A 21,692-nucleotide genomic window follows, 5' to 3' on the forward strand; every position below is an offset into this window, starting at 1 on the left:
AAATCACACTTTATAACTTGCAATTCTTTAGTGCAGTTGGGCATTAAGCATTTCAGCAATAGTTCAGGTGAAATATGGCCTCTAATAAAAGATATGTAACCTTTTAGTAATTACCTGGAGCATGATATCTTTGCAAAAGAGAGGGAAGAAAGGCTTATTAAGAAACAGGGCCACATACTTAATGCTTTTCAATTCCTTCACTTTTCTGAATATATTTGTACAAAAGCTGAGGTGAAAAGAGTATTGGTAGATACAAACTGAATATGACTGGTTTGGTACCCAGCTGTAATGCACGGGTGCAAGTGCTTGTTGTGATGACAGTAAGACGGGCACTCAAGACTCCATAAATTACTAAAATACTATTTATTGCAGTGAATACAAAAAGGAGGGTGGGAACCCCAAGCTGTGTAGCATTGGATGGATCTCCAATAAGGACATGGCACTGTCCTCTGTGAAGAGGCTCTTGCCAGCATTTTGGTCTTTGGACATCCCAAAAGATTTTTTTTTTTGAAAGCTCCATATCCATTCCTACTGTCAAGCAAAAGGATGTTCACATGAGTCATAGTGCCTTACATTAAGATAAAGGCACAGAGGTGCTGTCCTTACCTTTATCAAGTGGGAGAAGCCTACAAGGTCCTTTAGAATTAGCAGCTAAGTTTACCCTGTGGCCAAGGAATATGTGCAGCATGATGCAGGCCTGGAAGCCAAGTGCTGTGTGCAGCACAACACAGCACAGACCTGCACCTACTCAAGAGAACTGCTGTGAGCGTCACTAACTCTTGGATATACAAATAGCTTCCATTTGGGATTGCTATACCAACAGTGCAAGCAGCTGCAGTAAGACCCTCCTTTGCTCACTCTCTCAATGGCAGCCTATTATCCCAGAATACCATATGGCATCCTGACACAAGAACTATTCAGTTAGCTGCATGCTTTCTGACTCTGACACAAAAATCCCATGTGGAGCCATCCAGAGAAAAATGGCTAAATATTCTCGAATTTTTCCAGGACAGTTTGAATTTTTTTTCAGGAGAATGATTCTTCAGGAGCATAAGTAGATATTGTTCATATTCAGGTATTAAATATATTAACCATAAATTGTTTCCAGATTAGCTAGAAGATTCCACAAAAGGAATATTCTCCTGTCAAGAAAAAGAACCAAATCCAGTAGATCTGAGAGTATTCCCAGGCTCTTTTGTAGCAGTATTGATGTATCAGTTATACTTAACTTGGAAAGAAGGTGATGTTTTGTTTAGCAGCCCAGCCAAATTTCATTTTTAGGACTTATGCAAGCTAAAGTGAGTGATAGCAAAGATGCTGTTAAGGTTTCTCCAACTAAGAGATTATCTTGTCATTATTCTTCACAAATTCTTTATATAGAAACTGTAAATCCTTGTCTGCATTCTGTGATATGTCTGTTTACACATGATGAATAACTGCAATTATCATTGCCAGTTGTATGAAATATTCTATCACAGAAATGTGAGTCTGCCAGTTTAGCCATTTCCAGTCTTCATGTCCAGAACAGATTCTTAAGAAGACAGATTCTATGGGAAACAGTTTCCAGGATACCTAAATAAGCTAGACATTATATTGTCCATAAGATTTGAAATTAATTGTGTTCAAATGAAGAGTAACTGTACAGAACCAGATCAATATTTCACTTCTTTTCAGTGGAGACAAGGAGAAATTATTGTGTTCATTCTTATTTTTCTCCTGACTATTGTTTTTCTCCTCTTTCATCTTTTCAGAAATCTTTGCTGGTATTTCTCTGGTGTGCATGATGATATGAAATCCCAGTGCTATAAGAAGCAAAAATTGAAATATCAGTTAATTTTTTTTTTAATTATTAGGAAAGCAAGCAATTTTTTCTCTACTGGAGAAGTTCTTCAGAATGTTTTAAAGCAATAGCAAACATAAATAAAAGGAATATAAGTAACTGAATGAAAGTCTAATCTAGTGACTCTCTTGGTTTGAAGTTATTTAGGTGGTATATTAGGTGTCAAACATTTCTTTCTCCAACAAGGGGCAGGGAAGGTGAGAGCTGGTAGGAACATACTAAAATCTTTGGTTTTCAGCAGATATGCAATTGAGAAGACTGTCCAGGTGCATAATCATCCAGGGATGATTTGACATGTCCGATCTTAAATTGTCATCAATGTGAAGTAATTTATATTGAAAGATAATTTGAAAGAAGGTATTATGTGTAGAGCAAATTACAATCTTGCACATCACTTTGTTATTTCTTTTTATATTACTCAATATTTATATGTACCTTTTGAACCAAAAAATGTAACTGTGGTTTTTGTCCCTGCTCCAGCTGTTGATAGGCTATGAAAATGGGACCATCGTGTTCTGGGACTTACGATCTAAAAGAGCTGATCTGAGAGCTTATTATGATGAGGTAAGCAATTTCCATTAATTCAGCAAAGCCATTATTCAGCAGTTTGCCATATGTCTTACCAAGCAGGTGGATGTTTATCTAAAGGCAATGCTGGTTCTGGAAATACTGTTTGTGCTATGCTTTTGGGCAAGTTACTGACAATAGAAATAAAAGTCTGAAATCTCTAGTTCTGATGCTTTAGGCTCTCATGAGTGTACTGTGACACAGAATGTCCTCCCCTTGATCCTGACAAGTTCATCAACTTCTCTGTGGGGATCCTCAGTTGAACAGAGTTTAGCAATGAGCTGACCTGAGATATAGCTACAATAGCAATTACATAATAATCTCTACTGGGTATATCTAGAACATTCATTATATTGGAAGATGAATTGCCTTGTACAGCTGTTGATATTGCCTAGTACTTAAGATCTGATTAAACAGTTTTCAAAATTATATTGTCATAGTTATCACACAGTTGTCTCTTGTCATTTGTAAGCAGCCTGTGTTAACCACAGATGCAGTTCTTGTATCAATAATCAAGCTGCTTGAGAAATAGATATACTCCTAGTTATTATGATTTTAGCACTAGCCCTAGGAAAAAATATTCTTTGTTCTGACAGTCCTCTGAAGTTCACCATGGATGAACATGAATGCAACTACAGCTGAAGGTAGAAAAGGACATTTTCTTTAAAGTGATCCTAGCAGTAATTGGTTTCCTGTAGTTCTCTTTCCTTCTTCATCTTGTCATTTTGCTATGTATAAGGAGTGTATACACATTTATTCCCCCTCTAAAAAGCAATCTGAATACATGTGGATCCTGCATTCTTTCAGACCTGCTGTCAGAGACACATTAAAGCTACTCTGAGTTTCAAGTTAAGTTTCTGAGCATCAACATAGCAAATGTTTCAAAGGACAAGTTTGAACAGGCCAGCACTTAAGCCTCAAGACATGCCCACTGAATTATCTCTCAGTGACAGTCTGCTTGTGCAAACACTTGTGAAATTGCACCCCTTCTATTACTTAAGGCTGAACAACTTCTTCCTTTTACACCCTTCCTTCTCTTCAGGAAGGGTGGGGGTGGGGATGTCTGTTCACTCACTGTCCTCTCTTGTACTCAGAATGAAACTACATAAGCAGGATCTTAATGCTGGTTCCCCTTTTTTTTTTCATTTTGAGGCAGAGTGGATGGATATTGAAAATTCCTCATACAATTTAGAATTTAGTTGTTCCACATTTTTCAATACTGTTCTCAGGAACTTTTTTTTGCCTTTTAATCAGTCCCATGCTTTCCTCCTCAGTGGTTATTTACGGTGTCATTACTCCACTTTGTTCAACTTGTGCTAGCTTCTTATATACTGAAATAATTGCAAGATTCTTATTTTGTTTTTTAAAGGACTGTGTGACTAGCCATTTTATTTTATTCCAGACTTTCAGGCTCCATGTTCATAATGTTCCAGACCTGCTAGAATTCCTTTAGGGAAGCCACTACCCTTAGGGAGCCACTAAAAAGGGTTCCTTTTTAAATCCTGGGTTACATAGGTTCTGTGAGTCAAAAATTACTAGTTTGGCATGTGCTATTTGGTATTTAGCAGCAACACAAATTATCAAGCGTAAGCCTCATCTTACGGGTTGGCCACCAAAGATCACAATCCAGAAGTCATTGTTCCTGCTCCCCTTCACCATGCTATCTGGACTGATGGAAGGCCTCTGTGCCCCATGATGCCTGACCAGTCTCTCAGTATTTTTCTGGGACTGGGCCAGAACAGTTCCAGTTGCAGGGTATCTGTGAAGTCTCAGATAAATTCCTGTAAGTGTTCTGTATCTTGATTAAGTACCAAAGTGCCTCTTTGCATGAGTTCTGATTTAAATTAATTCACCCTCACTTTTGTTACTATCATTATGATTTTCATCTTCTCACTGGTGATATGCATGAGACATTGAGGCCCTTCCAAACAAGGCTCCTACACAATGCCTTCTATAAAAGGCTTTCCTTCCAAGCTCTTTTATAATTTCCTGCAAAAGTTTTATTTCCATCAAGTGGTATGAAAAGACAACACATAAACAAGACAGAGCTTTCAAATTGTTCTCAAGTTGTTACTGATAGTTAGCAAACCCAAAATCCAGCCAGTTTGGGTGGATTTCGAAGTTTGCATCAACCCCTATTCAGAGCTGTCTGAAGCAGTTGTCATCTTTCACTGGAACGCATCCCCAAAATGAAGCTGCAGAGTTCTCAGAGGCATTTGCCAAATGGCAACTCCCTGTTTTTGTCTAGCACCATGCCACTGTAGAAGTATCAAATAGGATGTGGCCCTTGCTGTAATGGTCCTGCAGTACTACGAACACAATTTTTTAGCATTCAAACAGTAAGATGAGACAAGCATTGCTCATGTCCAAAATATGGTTAGATGTGGTACTAAAGACCCTCTGTGGAGAAGATTTGTGATTGGGAAGGAACTGAAATGGTGTTTGGCATGCTTAATTTTAGTACATGCTGAGTGTGAGAGAAGATGGAATGTGTATGCAACCACTGTGGGTATTGCAGAAGGAGGAACATACCTAATCTGGAGTGAGATGCTTTATGTGCATACACTATGTGAACATTCACATGAGCCACCCACCATAAGGAACTCCTGTTCTAAGCAAATAACTGCTCCTTTTGTGTGTGGATGCTAAAGAAGTGGATATGAATGCTAGACATAATCTAGCAGAGAGAAAATTCAGGATTTGTTCAGGACCATCTTTCAGAATTACTCGTAACTTGCAGCTGAGACCTCCAAAAGCATTTCTGTTTTTCTTGCCCATTTTGTGGCAAAGTCTAACAGGTCAGTTTGAGTTGCTGCTATGCCAGCTGTCTGTGCCAGGATCATCCCACCTCAGCTCCCCTCCACAGGAGGTTGATGCTGGTCAGTGGCACCTGGTCACAGAGAGGCAGTTTAACAGGCAGCTTGGTTTGTTTTTTAGCTAGTTGCTAGCTCCTGCTCAGACAGTCAGTGACTGTAACCATGTGAAATGTTTCTAAGGGTGACAACACATCAAAACCAGATTCCAATTTGGCATGGTAGCAAGCATGAATGAGTTCATGTCAGAATTAATTTGCATGAGGATAGACATGCCTTCAGTGTAAGTGAAGCAGTGCTCCCCACAGAACTAAGGTTATTCTACCTGAGGGCAACAACACTGGACTCCACATGAACCATCCTTCTGTGTTATCTTTCTTTTGTTACTTCAGTTATGGTTTGGTTTCTTCTGGTTATTTAAGAGGAATTGTGTACCAACTCCCTCTCTGGAAGGTAGAAGTTTGGGCGATACCCATTATGTCACCAAAAAATAAATATCTAGAGTTCAATTTTTTTCAGCTCTGTTTTGTGTGTCCTTTTTGGCACAACTGTTTTAGTAGTGTGTTAATCAAGCATTCATATACAAGGTGTGTCAGATTCCTGTTAAAACACCTGGGTCATCTTAATGCAAACTGATATGTGGCTCTGCTGTCCAGCCCCAGGAGCTGAGTAAAGCTTTGGTAAAGGGTCATGGCCCTTTGGTTGATTTCTTCTGATACTCTCTCCAGACCATGAGCTGTAACCAACCATAACAATCAATATAATGATTAAAAGAGGAAAACCAACAGGGAGTTTTAAATAGTGACCAGCAGCACTTAAACAAAATTAATATGAACAGCCGCAATGCAGACTTATGAACACCCAGCCATGTTGTTGTCATTTGAATAAATCAGATAAATGTCTATATGCAATTTTAAGTGCATGCAAGGCCTTAGCATTTCCTAGGTTGAAAAAAACCCTGGAAATTTATTAAGCTGCATTCAAAAATCGGTATCTTTTATTTACATTTACATAAAATTATATTGTGTTTTTTGCTATTTAGCAGTGAAAGGAAGGGACTTGGATTCTGGGGAGAATTCTGTGAGTTTGTGCTTCTGTGAGGAGTGTGTGAGGAACTGTGGTAAGGAATGAATATTTTGTCAGGATATGGCTTTTGTTAGTTTCCAGCACATACTAGGGAAATTGAAGGACTTACACCATTATCCTTTCCGATAGTTTGATGTAACAATGGATATTTTCAAGTCAGTTCCACTGCACAAAATACTAAGAATGGTATATGTAACATTCATCGTGTGGTACTTGTATGCACAAAGGAGTGTGATATTCCTCTTCTCTGATGCACTATCTGTTCCAAAACTATCTTATATCATTGTTTTGGTAATTTTCTATATCAGTGAAACACCCTGGATGTTTTAGTATTTTGGTTTTGACATTAAACATTCCAGATTTCTGTGGACTTGCTCTACAACTTAAGTATGTGAGAGTACCTGTGGAAATTATCTAAGAAGTGTTTTTCTTTCTCTGGGGAAAACTCTGTGTGTTGTATGTTACCTGTAAAGATTTTAACACAGAATTACCTGTAAATTTACCAGATTAAATATTTCTAAGGAAAGCTATCAGACATATTACAACTGCATTGTTCATGGCCCTTGTTCTTACACTTTTACCTTAATACCCTTTTCCTTCAGTTTTGGCCTGATTCAGTACAGGCTTTTTATCATTACCATGTTACATTAGCCTTTATGATGAAATGTGGATTACAGCCATCTGTGGCTAAAAAGTGATGGTAATGGACTTCAGACAAACAGCAACTGTCCAACTGTTGATGTACCATCAGAAAAATATAATCTGAAATCATACATGAAACTATCATTAGTGTAAACACTATATTCCATTCCAGTCTCAAGTTCTTCTTTCATTTCTGTAGGCTATTCATTCTGTTGCTTGGCATCATGAAGGGAAACAGTTCATGTGTAGTCACTCTGATGGCAGCTTGACCTTATGGAATCTGAAAAGCCCTAACAGACCATTCCAGACCACAATTCCACACGGTAATTCTGATAGTTAAAATGTGTAACTAAGAAGCAACAGTGTTCTCAATGCTGCTTGCTAATATGTATGTTTCTTTAATTTTTCTTTGTAGCCCAGATGTTGCTTCTTGCATAAATGTTTTGATCTCCAAAGTAGCTGCAAATTATTGTAAAATTAGGAGCTTAGATCAAGCTTTTTATTGTAATTGGTGTCATAAATACCTCTTTCTGATTAATATTACTCTAATGTCATATCCACTTCCTTTTAAGAGTCGACTGCTGGTCTGTGAGACACTCAGGCTCTTTCTTTCTTTCATAGTTTGTACTTTTTTGTGCAATTTTCACAACAAATTAGTGTGTTTTGTACAAGGTAGTGTGGTGTTTGTCATGGGGATGGTACAAGGCTTCCCAAAGAACTGCAATGAAGAATTTAAAGGAGCCATAGTTAGAGATGGCTTTATTTCTATGTGTAGGATTCTGTATAAAATGGCTTCCTACAAACTAGATGTAAAACTACTGACACCATTTTAAATGTATACATTTACATTTACTTTACTGAAAAAACTGTCTGAGTAGAGAGGGAAGAAGGAGAAGAAGTCAAGATCTAAGTAGCCCCAAAAGAATTTAGCATTTTCTTAATTTACTTCTGTTTTATCATTTTTAGTCATAGAATTCTACAATGTCAGAAGGGAACTCTCAGCCAGTCAGATGACCAGATCAAAACAGGCCTGATTTGATGAGTAAACTCAGGACATTGGGCACTTGAACACTTCCAGCAAAAAATTGCACAACCTCTTTGGGCAATATCTTTTGGTATTTAATGACCCATGTAGCACAAATTATTTTGTTAATATCTAACCAGAATTTTCCATGCCACAGCTTATGTCCTTTATCTCCCATCATAGCACTGTTTACCTCTGAGAAAAGTCTTTATCCATCTACACTGTATCCTCCAGTCAGGCTGTTGTCAAAAGCCAACAGAGGCTTTCCAAAGCAACAAACCCAAAATGGCTGTTTTCTCAGTTTGCAAGTGACTAAGTGACTTTTCTCTGACTGGAAAAAAGTACTGAGCCATAATTAACCAAGAAATAATGAATTTCAGTTGTATGCTTCATTTAATTTTATCACTCAACTAGTTACACTCCAAAGCAGGTAATGTTTTGTCAACATCAGGAATTAAGTCAATCTAAGAATGGCTTAGAAAAAAATTAAATTGTTATGGTCATTACGTCTTCAGAAAAAAAAAAGCACCTAATTAGTCTGATTCACTCATTATTAGTGAAGTTTCATACTCAGAAATCTGCATGGTTTATAGATGTCTTTGAAGTGTGTTCTGTAGTTCTTTAGATGTATGTGGCAGTAAAAACACAAAGACAATAAATGTAATTAATTTAGACAAATGCGTATTTTATGGAAATAGGAGCTAATGCTTCTAATCTTTTGTAGCTTTAAAGTTCCTTTTTTGTTTCTTATACAGTTCTTTCAATGTATATGTTTTAGTTTGAACATTCAATTTCATGTTTTAATAGTTTTCATGTTCTTTCTTTCCTTAGGAAAAGTTCAAAGAGATGGAAAAAAACCTGAATCTTGTAAACCAATTCTTAAAGTAGAGTACAAGACCTGTAAAAACAGGTTTGTTTATAATTCCGTAATTAACTCAATATTACATTCCCAAGTTTAAGTCCTTTTAGGATATTTTCCTGCTTTCTTTTTACAAACCTATTTATTAGTATCTGCAGATACTAAACGTATAACATAAACTTGTATGTACTGTGTAGACTTACACTTGGTTTTTTTTAATACAGTGAACCATTTGTGATATTTTCTGGTGGATTGTCCTATGATAAGCCTTGTCGAAGACCAAGTTTAACAATCATGCATGGGAAAGCAATTACAGTTCTTGAAATGGATCATCCTATAGTTGATTTTTTAACTCTTTGTGAAACCCCATATCCAAATGGTGAGTTTATTGGGAAAAATACAATTATGAAAACTATAAACAAAGTGATCTTTCCTCATACATTAATCCCATCCCAGGGAGTTCCAGCCTCATATTTGTCTTCATCTCGGGAAAACTACATAACTGGAAGTACCTGGAACTTGTTTGCAGTCTAAATGTAGGAAGCAAGTAGTGAGTGGACAAGAAAGCATGCATAAATCTCCACTTATAGGATTAAAACCCATGGGCTACTGTGAGAAAACATTGCTATTAAAGATAGGTGCTTTTATTTCTGAAAATTTTCATCATTTGTAGCTCGCTAAATTATGAAAATTTAACTATCACTTACCTGCAAAAAAGTTCTTACACTTCAGCATGCAATGAACTGTTAAAAAGTGTTATGTTTGCTGCATACTGTGGGGCTGCCAAGTTCTGAAATATGTTGTCAGTAAGTTCCAGAAAGTAAATAAAGAAAAGCTGTAAGTCAGAAAGGAACTAACTTCAGCATTTTCAGCCCTCAAGCAGAAAAGTATAATAAATCTTATATATGTAGGTAAAACAAATACACATTAAAAACACTTAGTAAAGTGTAAATGTACTTCAATATCATGCAAAAATTTAATTTTCTGTAATCAGAGTTGCTTTGGGCTTCCATTTAACTGTGTCAAATACTTCCCAGTATTTAGGTTTTTTAGCATCCTCTCCTGCTCACAGACCAATATTTAAACATTTTGGTTTAACTTGTGTTATTGATAGCCAAGTATAAAAAGAGGCAACAAATAATGTGCATTCATAGCAGGACTGAAAGGAAGATGAATAAGTTGCTCTCATATACTCTTCCTTTTGGCATCACCCATCTGACCAGTTTGTTCTGAGCTTGCACGTGCTGGAATGATTTGCTGCTGTTGAAAAGAAAGCCATAATTTCACATTTCTATTTTTTAAATAAAAAATGTAAATGATAAAAAGTATGTAAATGAATATACTCTATGCATCAAGGGAAGCATTTATTTGTTATCTTAATTCTTTAGTTTTGATAAATAAAAAGAGAATTGTATAAAAAACCAAAGCATATAATCCCCTAAAGGGTGTGTGGGAGGAAGGGGCATGTCATTACCTGAATTGAAAACAGCAGACTTACAGGATTCCTAGGGAATATTCTCCTTGAATCATCTCAGAAATGGGGGCATTGTGTATCATGAAGTATTCTGCACTATCTGTTTCTGCAGAGCAGTTGTACACAGTAGAAGTATTACTTTTGGACAGCAAAAATACTTTTTCTGTATAACAATTTGATTCAATAATGCAATGATGCACACAACTTATTCATATTCTACTTCTTTACTTTCAACATAGCATCATGCTGGCAGACTATAATACTCCAATTCTTCTGCTTTGTATGTTTATCAACAGTACTGTCCAAAAGTAATTTCCTACTTCCTCTCTGGCCCTAGTTTCCAGCTATGTCTGGTTTGTGCATATGTCAAGGGTTGATACCTCAAAGCTTCTAATACACTGTGAAAGTTTAAAGAACATAAATATTGCTTGCTTGCTTAAAATGGCTGGTAGGAGAACTCCATGTCTTTTATACTCGATCCCTTGCTTACAGAATTTCAAGAACCCTATGCTGTAGTTGTGCTTTTGGAAAAAGATCTCATTGTCGTTGACCTGACACAAAGCAAGTAAGTATAAAGTTTTATATGAAGTTATTTGTGTGTTTAACTGTCCAGTAAATTACCATAAAATTCCAAATCATTTAACTATCCAAAATCATTCACTCTTGGAAATAACTCCTGCTAAATATTTACTTCCACTTTAGGAGCTAAGTTCATCTAATGAAGAGGAACTTAGGATAATATTTGTTCTTAAACTTTGGAATAAAGCTAAATCTGCAGTCCCTTCAGCACAGCCTTCAAAGATTCATTCAACACCAAAGTTAAATAATATTTGAACACATATGTAATTTGGAAATAAGATTCAGCAACTACTTTTATGCATGTCGAGCCTCAGAATCTTAATGGCATTGTTTTATATGGATTTACAGAATTACTTCATGATCCAGTTGCTGGTTTAAATGACAAATAGTTTTTTCATATCAGAATCAATGTTCCTATCAAAGAGGAACTCTACATCATGTAAAACATAATCCAGTTATTTCTTTTGTTCTGCCTCCAATACTACAAGTAATGGACATCCACATTCACACTGGTGTAACAAGGAACAGATTTTGCTGTCAAAAAAAAAATATCGAAAAATGTTAAGTGAATCATATTCAGATCTCACTTACTTTAAAGAATAATTCAGATCATCTCAGAAGTGTAAAATGGACATAACTGAAATCAGAACCCAGTTTCCTATATTTTTTAATTGTGAATAGCATTGTCTAATGTGCGAAAAGCGAGGTTTTCCTCCTTATCAGGCTGTTCAAACTGACGGAAGCGAGAAATAAACTGAGATCGGTTATTGCAATTTTTCATTGTATAATCAGAAGTCTACCAACTCAATAAGCTAAGATGTTCAATATAAAATCCACAATTGTAAAAGTAGTTTGTAGCTCATGGTATATATCAGATCCATGAACCTGAAACTTCTGGAAAATGTGTCACTTCTATATAATAATATTTTGAGATATCAGAAAAAAATAGTTCTTGTTCATTCATAAAGGTAGCCCTATTAGCCTTAGGGAGTATTTATGTAGGATTCTTGTCTTGTTGAATTTTTATGTCTTTATTTGAGTAACTACACATTATTACTAATATTAAAAACAATACATAAGTTTGAATAAGTAAGGGAAAATATATTTAATTAGTAGTGATTTTACTTAGATTCTGTTATATACTTTAATGTAAGAATATGCTTTATTCTATGGCTCAGTGTGTCACAGTGGTTCTAATAAATTGTCTTCCTTAACTAGTTTTCCAATCTTTGAAAATCCATATCCTATTGACATTCATGAGTCACCTGTTACCTGCACAGAATATTTTGCGGACTGTCCTCCAGATTTGATCCCTGTACTCTATTCTGTAGGAGCAAAACATAAAAAGCAAGGATACAGCAATAAGGTAAAAAAAACCAATATTCTTTTTTTTTAAGCAAAGGAAGTAGATGTGTAACCTATGTTTTTGTAACCTCTTACCATATTATTTTTGTTTTACTCCTTTAATAATCACTTTAAGGTTAGTGCAGCCAGCAGCTTAGCAGCCTGATTACAGTCCAGTATTTGTCCCTTAGAAACATGACCACTTAAGCAGAACCATTAGTTATCATTAGATAGGACTTAATCATTAAGATGCTGGAGTTATTCCAGATCAGATTGTGTTAAAGGTGAGCCATCAGTGTATAATTCAAATTTGTATGGATAGGTTCTCTCTATCCAAGAAAAAAGTGAAAGCATTATAACTGAAAGACGTAGGCAGACGTTCAGTGAGAGCTGACAGTGTCTGTGAGATTTGTTATTAAATAGGGATAATAATATTAATAATTATTTTACTGACCTACCAAAGTCTTACCATAATGCTGTAGAAAGAGGACAAGCTTCAGGACATAAAAGGAGAAATTCAATTAATGTATAAATTTCAGGCTTTTAACTGAATTGTATTTTGGCTGGAACTAATAAATTTTAATAAATAAAGTAGAAAAAAAATACTGGGTAAACAAGTGAGACATCATCAATTTACATTCAAATCAATGGAAGTATTCTCCTTGGAGCTGGGTTGTTTTCCACTAACTCAGAGAGTGAACCCTCTCTACTTCTTTTGCACCTTGGTTCGCAAAAGCACTTCAGAAAATACTTTTATTTCTCCTATTTGGATCTACACTTACCTCATACACTTTGCACACCTACCTGTATTTCCTACATCCTTTCTTGCCCCCTTGCTTTTTTTATGCATGTACAAATGCACTCTGAAGGCAGGTGGTCACTCTTGTCCCAGACTGACCCACAAGCATCCACTCCATGTATCCACACAAGCAATCTGTGCTCCTGGTTTTTCTCCACCCACTCATACTCTGCACCCATCCTGACCCACTCTGCACATATGTCACCCTCTACATCCTGTATCCATACATGTCAGGGCTTTAGGCACAGGGTAGTGTTCTAGACCATTAGTAAACAAAAGGCAAGGAAGAGATGATGATCTCATATGTTCTGTAAAAGTTGCATTCTCTTATCTCATGGCATCGTGCTCTGATACTTGTTTCTGGGCCAGCTTCTTCACTGGTCTTTGTATTAAAAATAAATTCTTGGTCTATTCAGTGTTCTATAGAATCTCCAAGAGAAAAGCCATCTCAAAAGACCAGCAGAATTGTTTGTTACTCCTCCTTCTCATTCCTGCTTTAGGCTGTTGAATGTTAGCTGTGTGGAAATATTTTAAAAGCATAGAACATTAGTTGATAATATAAAAGGGTTATTAAATTTCCAAAGCCTGAACTGATGACACAAAAATAAAAGTTAATAAACTGAAAAAGCCTTGAATTATTCATATTTTTGTTCTTTTAAGAGTTTTATTGCTTTTTGGGGGAAGATGTAGTCTACTTCTGAATTTAAAAATTAGCCAAACAAGGTTCATCAGAATGAGTTGTGATCTCTGTACTTTTGTTTCTTTAGGAATGGCCTATCAGTGGTGGAGCATGGAACCTTGGAGCTCAGACATATCCTGAAATCATTATTACAGGGTGAGAATGAAACTGGGGATTGGTACTTTAAAACTATTTGTATCTCTTCCTTTGATTGTGAGTTAGCTATAGATAAGAGTTGAGACTTCACCACATATGAATTTCCTGGCTCTTCACTTGAGTAGTCTCACCACAGAAATTCTCTTTTGCTGTAGAAGGCAGAACGTAGTACCCAGGATTGAGCTACAATAAGAATAACCATTGAATAAGAATAACCAGTGTTATACAATACAGTAAGAATAACCGGTGTTAGATGGCAATGCTTGTGAAGGCAGGGTCTTTGGAAAAAAAAATCTATTTTAAGAGAATATTTTGGCCTTGGAGGTCACATAGAATAGCTTAAAAATGAGAGCAGCTGTTGTCCCTTGGCCTTCTGGACTCTATATCTGGGGACAGTTTGGGAATTATTTTTAATAGTCAGCATTAGTGAGGGTGTGGTCCACTGGGATGAATTTCACCTTGTGGGCGGAGAGACAGAGCAAAAAGAACGGCTCAGATTGCAGTAGGAGCTCCATGAGCAATGCCTGGTGGATTCCCAAGGGATCATACTGTAAAACAGACACTATTCATTCAGCTATGATGTGCAATGAGTTTTCCTCTAGTCTCAGTCATGTATTTGATAAATTGTTCCTATCAATGACACTAAAGACCTGATTTTAAAAATAAGGTTATGATGTATGCAGTAGTACGAGAAAGTGATGAAGGAATCATTCTCATTGTAAACAGAAGTGTCTCCTTTTGCCAGCTTTGCTTCAGGAATTTTATCTTAATAAAAGGAACACAGCTGTGAAGTATCAAGCAAAATGAAGTTACCTTCTGTCCTTTCAAAGTTCACTGTACACGGCATTTTTAGAGTGCATAGGTCTGATGCTGGCCCACTGCAAAGCCAAAAGTGCCATGACTTAAACTTGTTATTAGTATGGGAAGTAATTTCTTCTTGTTGCAATCTTAAAATTCATTGGGAGCTTACCTCTCTGCAGGAAATGCATAAAAATATTTTGTTAACCAAATGAAACCAAATAACAAAATATTTTCTTCTAATTTGTATGTATGTCTTTAATATATTGTCAGTAAGTTATAGAGATTTACATAAACAAAATGAATTTTTCTGTTTGTATTTATTAGTCACTGAAAGTAGATAATGTTTTAGAATTGCCTCTTGTTTAACACATTTAATTTTTATATTTTTTTAAGCCATGCAGATGGATCAGTAAAATTTTGGGATGCTTCTGCCAGTAAGTTTCTAAAGTTCACTTTTACATAATGCTGACAAATCACACAAAGACACATTTTTATATAAAACAGGATATTTAACAGATTGAGTAGTAATGGCTGGGCTGATATAATTAGGACAAAGGGCACGTGTCCCTAGGGCACACTCTACTTGTGTGTATAGAGGAGAAGGCTCAGTTAGATCTAACATTCAGTTCCAGTTGTCATATCACTTCTATACTGAGTACAACAAATACATTTGTACTTGTACAACAAGTCTTCTTTATAGCTAAGTGAAAATAAGATACTAAAATACATTAATATGTTTCAAAACATTTAATCTGGTGAGGGTGGAAAATACCAAAACCTTTTCTTTTCCAGTCTCAAATCCCAGGAAATAATTGGGAAGCATTTCCATTCATCCTAGCAGGAAAAAACTTCAGAAAATATTTGTTCCATATAATCTAGCTAAAACTGCATATATCAGCAACCAGTACTTTCCCCTACAGAAAATACATAAGGTACTTATTAGTAAAATATATTTATTAAAATACACATACATTTTGATGGAATTTTAAAATATTCTGCTTCAAATAATTGACAGTGCTTCACCAAAGTTCCTGTAGAGTTGCCTTGTATTCTTGTCTTTTTGATGGTACAGGCATGTCTGGGTAATATCTCTTTTATGAGGTATTAGTGTGTTAAAGAAAAAATAGTGTGAAAGAAAATTCTGGATTAAATGTTAGGCATAGAGTTATTTAATACGGCCCTAATAACCAGTTTAAATGGATGCCAAGATCATAGAGTGTGGGATACTTAAAATACCTGCAAGTTCCATGTGGTGCCACAGAATTGAAATGATTAATATTGGTACCATTACCAGCCAAGCAGGGGGAATGTTGACAGGTTTTTAATGTCAGCTAAACCTGATGACTTCATCAGGTACTTGCCTTTTTGCTTAATACCAAATATTTTCACTCAGGATGGACAAGGAGAAAATGAAGATTTCCAAAGCCTCATTTCACAAAATACATTTCATGTATTAAACTGGCACAGAAACTGAACATGGCCATGGGTTGGTTTTTTATTATGTAATTTGTCTGTTTGGAAATGGTGGGAGAACAGACACATGGCGCTCAGCATTTACATCTTCCACTGTCTTCAAGTTATGGTGAACACCAGTCATCAAATGAGGTCAACAGTTTATCTGCTGAAACAGAAGTTTTTGAGAGCTTTAATATGAACAAAAGTAGGATAATTAGTTTTATTTCGAGAAGTATGGTGAGACATTAGACTTTGTCTTGTGAATATTTCAGTTTTAAGAATGTACAAATACAGGCTCTAAAGTTAGGGTGAAACAATACAGACTGTTGGAAGACCCCAAGGCATTTAGTGTGTGTACTGCACAGGAAGCAAGTGTGCTAGTTATTCCTTCTAGAACTCTGGCAGAAATGGAAAAGGAAAAAACCTCTCATAGGGAATATTAGCATAACCTAATCAATATATACATACTACAGTAGGAATTTTTCTTAACATTAAAAGCTTAGATGATCATGAATATTCACAATCTCTTCAACAGTACTGGTATTTTCAGTGCATCTCTGATGTCCTGGTCCTAGTCCTGATTTTCAGGGCATGTACTATGTTACTCCTACCATACTTGGTACTCTTTATTTACAAGGTTCTGATTATTACAAAGTTTTGTTATTTATTTTATTTACAAGGTGTTAACCTTTTTAATGGAGTTCAAAGTTCATTTGAGATTCCCTAGCAAGCACAATATCCTACTGGTATTTGAAGGCACAAAATGCTTTGCTTTTAGACATATTTTAATTGTGTAATCTTGTGTCTGAAAGCACAGATCTGTGAAAGACAGGGACTTGCCAGGCCACTGGAGCTGTTTCCGAAATGTATCTTTATTCAAAAGATACTGCTGGTTTTTTATTTATTTGTGCAGATGTTACCCAGTAAGACAGCAAGACAAGTCTTGTCTTGTCTCTGTATCCTATGATTCTATAATTCTTCCAGTCATAATATGCATGGACCCATGATGCCTGATTTGAAGTACCACTCTAGATTTGCTACTGGCACTAACTGGCAACCTGAGTCCTCTTTATTTGCCACTGAGGGCAGGAAGAATTATGTATTTATTACAGAAGCACTTACTGTAATTTGTGAGATTCAGAAGTGCTTATGTGCTAAAACTTTTTAAAGCTTTAAAAACTGTATATACTAAACCTCCTGGAATATATCTGCACTGCCAAACAAAAATGTAATTTTGCTGTGTTCATCATCTGGTTACATAATTAAAACACTGTCCTTTCATCTTTCTGTTGCTCTTGTACACAAGCTGGCCAGGCTTAGCTACCACAATTACACTGACGTAGGCAGCAGCTTTGCCTTTGTGGTTATGCACACCTTTATAGGTGCTGGGCCTGACTGACTTTTTCTGACATTATGCAGCTACTGATTAATGTCACTGAGAAACTAATGTAAAAATAGTAAAAACAGGGAAGAATGTAAAACATAATGGGGTGAATTGTCACCCCTCCTTTACTTCTGGAATTTGCTGCAGTGGAGTTCTAACAAAAGCCTCTGGATACTAGGATTTTATATACAGGTATAAATATAGATCTATATATTAGTCAAGAAATTCAAAACATTTTTTAACTCCAATTAATTCAGAATAACTTTTTGTTGACCAGGCCACCAGCATGCTTTCCTAATGTTTTTTTCTTGAATTGCCATACACTCTACATTTTATCAAGACCATAACCTCAGACAAATGAAATCTTAGTTTCACATCTCTTTAGGAAAGTATTAACATCATCAGAGCTCTCTATAGCACTGATTATAAGCCTAATTATGGACACAGTGATTTACACCTTTGACACCCCTCCCCAGAAAGTACTAAGAAGTATTTCACAGACAAATACCCTTCTGAGAAGTAATAAATACATATCCTACCAGTAATGTGTACCAGAACAGTATCTGTATTGTTGTCCTGGTTTGGATGATTGTATAATACACATCTCCTCTTAGGCTTTCCTAAGGTTACTTGTTATGCCACAACTAAAATGAAAGTGAGAACTGAGGAATTTTATAACTGATTTGTTTCATGTTAGTATTTTTATATGTTTTAATATATTCCAGTTACTCTACAGATGTTGTACAAACTAAAAACATCAAAGGTCTTTGAAAAACAGAAAGTGGGAGAAGGAAAAGCAACAGCTGAAATTGTGGAAGAAGATCCTTTTGCTGTTCAGATGATGTACTGGTGTCCTGAAAGCAGAATTTTCTGTGTGGCAGGAGTTTCTGCATATGTGATTGTTTACAGGTTCAGCAAACATGAAGTAAATACTGAAATTGCAGTAAGTACTCATTTCACTCTCTTATAAGAGAACAATTTCTAAATCAAATTGCCTTGATTCATCTGTGCTCAAGTACTTAAATAAAAATAGCAGTCAGTATAAATACAGGTTTAGGGACATTCCATTTTAAACCTTTCCAGGGAAATCTTGATCCTACTTTGTAGCAGTCAGAGGCCATGCAAGGCCTCCATAGCAGTCACTAGCCTAAGATAAGAAATGCAGAGTCATGATGAGTGGAAGAGAGCTGCCCCTCTTCCGCACATCACACCTCTGTTATCTCTCTGTAAGGCTATAGGTCGTATTCTCCTCGACCTCAGCCATAGGACAAATCCTGATCCCTCAACAGCCTATATAAACCCATACCATTGCCCAGCTCAGATGGAAGAGCTGTCACTGGAACCCTTTGCAGAAGCTGCCAATAAAGACATCTCCGCAGAACTCCACACAGCCTTCACCTCTCTCCTTCTCTGCGTCTGCTGAGGCACTTTGCGAGCACAGAGCTGAAATCACTCCACAAGTGCTCGCTAAAGTAGCCAGCGGCTCGGAGCTAGCCGGGGGGCCCAGACAGGCTGTGCCTCATCAGCACAGTGCTATCCGGGACACCTACGGCGGCTGCTGCCCCGGGGGCCAGACGGACCCCCGGGGAACACCAAGCCGTAATACTGCTTCAGTTACTGACAAAAATCTGAGGGTTTGGGAACCTACTCTCCACTTTTTTTTTTGCTTCAGTAGTAACATACAGTGCAGCTTTCAGACATGGTTTGCTTTTAAGACTTTATGATACAGTAATCTCTGTTGTATTTACCTGGTCTAAAATTACAGTCTGCTGTATGTTTTATCAGTTAATATACATTGTGTACATGCACAATGTATATTTTTCACTCAAGTATTTAATCTCTTTAATTTCTGTTCATAAGGAGACTGAAAATTATCAGTGGGTTTAACAAAACAAAGAGTTGATCTTTTTTCTGGCTTATGCTGACATTGTTTCCCTAAAAATGGAAATCATATGAAATGCCAGATTATTTGTCACCTTCCCTGATTATAGTTCTTTTCGTTTTCACAGTATTTTAATGCTCTTTAGAAAGTTCTACTGTGGCAAAAACCTGTGTTAATTTTGGCCTCTAGCCATGTGCCATTCTGTATGGATACTCATTACCTGTAGATCTTCTATTGTTTTCCACTCTTTTCTCCCCTCTTCCCCAGGAAATTATTAGGCTGCCTGAATGTATCATTTCAGGAAAGGTTTAAAACTGATGAACAGTAATTTCACATTACTGACCAGCTCATGTATAATGCTGCTAAAATTACTCCATTTCAGTATTCTTACATTGTTCTACAGCAAATGCACCTTATCTTTTATTATCTATAATTTAATGTCTTTCTTCACTGTTCTTCACTTCTCTGGCTGAATTGCATCATTACTGGTATTTTCCAAAGAGTTATAATAGGTGCAATTTAACAGTTTCTTAGATTTCATCTGTAATTAATAAGCATTTTTCCCTAAATATTAAATTATGCAATCTTGGTGGCATAGTCACAGAATTCCCCTGGGTTTTGTGCATCTCTGAAATGGGCCTTCTCTCTTCTTTCTGCATTTTTGCTTCTTGCATTCAAGTCGTTGCTCTAAATGATGGGAGGGATTTTTAAACAAAAGTATGGAATTCTTTGTTAGGATCTGTACCTGACTTTAGGCTGTGTGTTTTTGTCTGTATTGAGACTGAGCTGGCCAATCTCAGGATTTCTTTGCTGCCTGAGGTAGAAAGCATTTTGTGTCCTCCCTTCCTTATCAGCCAGGCTGAACTTACCTTGAGTTCAATCTGCAAATCCCAGCATTTTAAGGCCCCCACATTGGTTTAACTGCCCTGATGTCACTGTTGTAATGTTTTTGCTGTGGCAAATGGGAAGTGTGGGGGCTACTCAAAGTTTGCTCCATGTAGTAGGGAAGTCTGCAGCTGAATATGCCTCAGGGGCATAGGCTGTGCCTGGAATTTCCTCAACAGAAGTATTATTTGCATCATTTCATATCAGATTCTGGAGGCAAGGAGTATGCATGAGACAAATTCTGCTTCCTATCCAACCTTGGAGTCATTGCCATGCAGTTATATAAAAAGCATTTACTGCTGTTATTTTTGTTGTCTTATCTGAATCCACTTCATCCCATCTCAAAATGATCTATTAATTAAACATGATCACTTTCTCAGTGAGCAGTCTTTCCTCAGTGAAGCTTCTCTTCAAAGCTCTTGAGAAGAAACAGAAGAAAAATGTTTACACTCATTTGAATGTGGAAAGGGGAATCAGTAAGCCCAGTGATGAAATTCCCCAAAAATACCTTTAATCTGTGTCAAAATAAATTGGTTCAACATTTCTATAACCCTCCTAGAGTCCAGTCAAAGCAGGGACAATAACATAAGAAAAATTCACAATCATGTTTTTAGCCTGAATTTTTCCTTCTCTCTTCAAGTGCACAACAGCTAGAACTTTAAAAATTAATTTTAGTAGAAAAAAGAATACACACAGAAAAACATTCAAATAAGAGTGATGCACTTCTAACATGGTAAGCAGAAGAACATACTCTTCAACAGTTACTCCAGTCCTGCATAAAGATTAAACAGCATTATAAATTGTTTCAGTCAGCTGCAATTACTTCCAGATTAGATTTTCCTGAACTCAATATTTCACTCATTAATCTTTGAGGGCAAATGTTGTTTGTAGTTTCTTTAACTGATTCAGGCACAAAATATCCATGGATTTTGAAAGGAGAAAACAAAAGGGAAGTTTTGAGAAACTACTCTCTCTCCTGGTTGAACAGAATCTCTTCTTTCTGAAATCTTGTTTGTTTTAGCACAATGGTTGAGAAACAGGTGACTTCAGTACTCCTCACCTTTATCTCCCAGTTCTCATGAAATTTAGCTATTTTGTTAATCTTCATTCTGGTACAGGTGATATCTCAGTGAAAGGTCACTAAGATTGAGTTTAAAGTGTCTACCTCTGCAATTGCTTCTATTCCCATGAAGGTAGCAGCACTGAAATGACTGTTCAGCTAGTAATCCCCAGACCTTGTCTCCTTGAGAGCTGTACCTTGGTTTTTATTCTTTTCAAAATGCGGATTCCCTTGGACAACTCATGAGGTAGAAAGAATTGCTCAGTATTTACTTACCTAGATTTGAACTTCCTGTCCAGTTCCTCCCTGGAGTCCTCAATATTTCCTGAATTAGTGGAGAAAATTGTAGGGTGGTTTGGCCTC

The 21,692-nt window shown here is 36.4% G+C and overlaps 1 protein-coding gene across 10 annotated transcripts in view; it reads left to right on the forward strand.

The window, feature by feature from the left end:
* Positions 1–21,692, forward strand: part of STXBP5L (syntaxin binding protein 5L) — a 181,692-nt gene that overhangs the window by 104,988 nt on the left and 55,012 nt on the right. For all 10 annotated transcript variants that reach the window (XM_053933533.1, XM_053933571.1, XM_053933542.1 and 7 more), the window contains exons 7-15: positions 2,321–2,404; positions 7,148–7,271; positions 8,804–8,882; positions 9,056–9,210; positions 10,798–10,870; positions 12,103–12,250; positions 13,795–13,862; positions 15,057–15,097; positions 18,228–18,445. In XM_053933533.1, coding sequence (XP_053789508.1) covers positions 2,321–2,404; positions 7,148–7,271; positions 8,804–8,882; positions 9,056–9,210; positions 10,798–10,870; positions 12,103–12,250; positions 13,795–13,862; positions 15,057–15,097; positions 18,228–18,445 — 990 coding nt within the window. The remainder of the gene's footprint in view (positions 1–2,320; positions 2,405–7,147; positions 7,272–8,803; positions 8,883–9,055; positions 9,211–10,797; positions 10,871–12,102; positions 12,251–13,794; positions 13,863–15,056; positions 15,098–18,227; positions 18,446–21,692) is intronic.

Source organism: Vidua chalybeata, chromosome 2 (assembly GCF_026979565.1).
Source record: "Vidua chalybeata isolate OUT-0048 chromosome 2, bVidCha1 merged haplotype, whole genome shotgun sequence".
Classification (NCBI taxonomy): domain Eukaryota; kingdom Metazoa; phylum Chordata; class Aves; order Passeriformes; family Viduidae; genus Vidua; species Vidua chalybeata.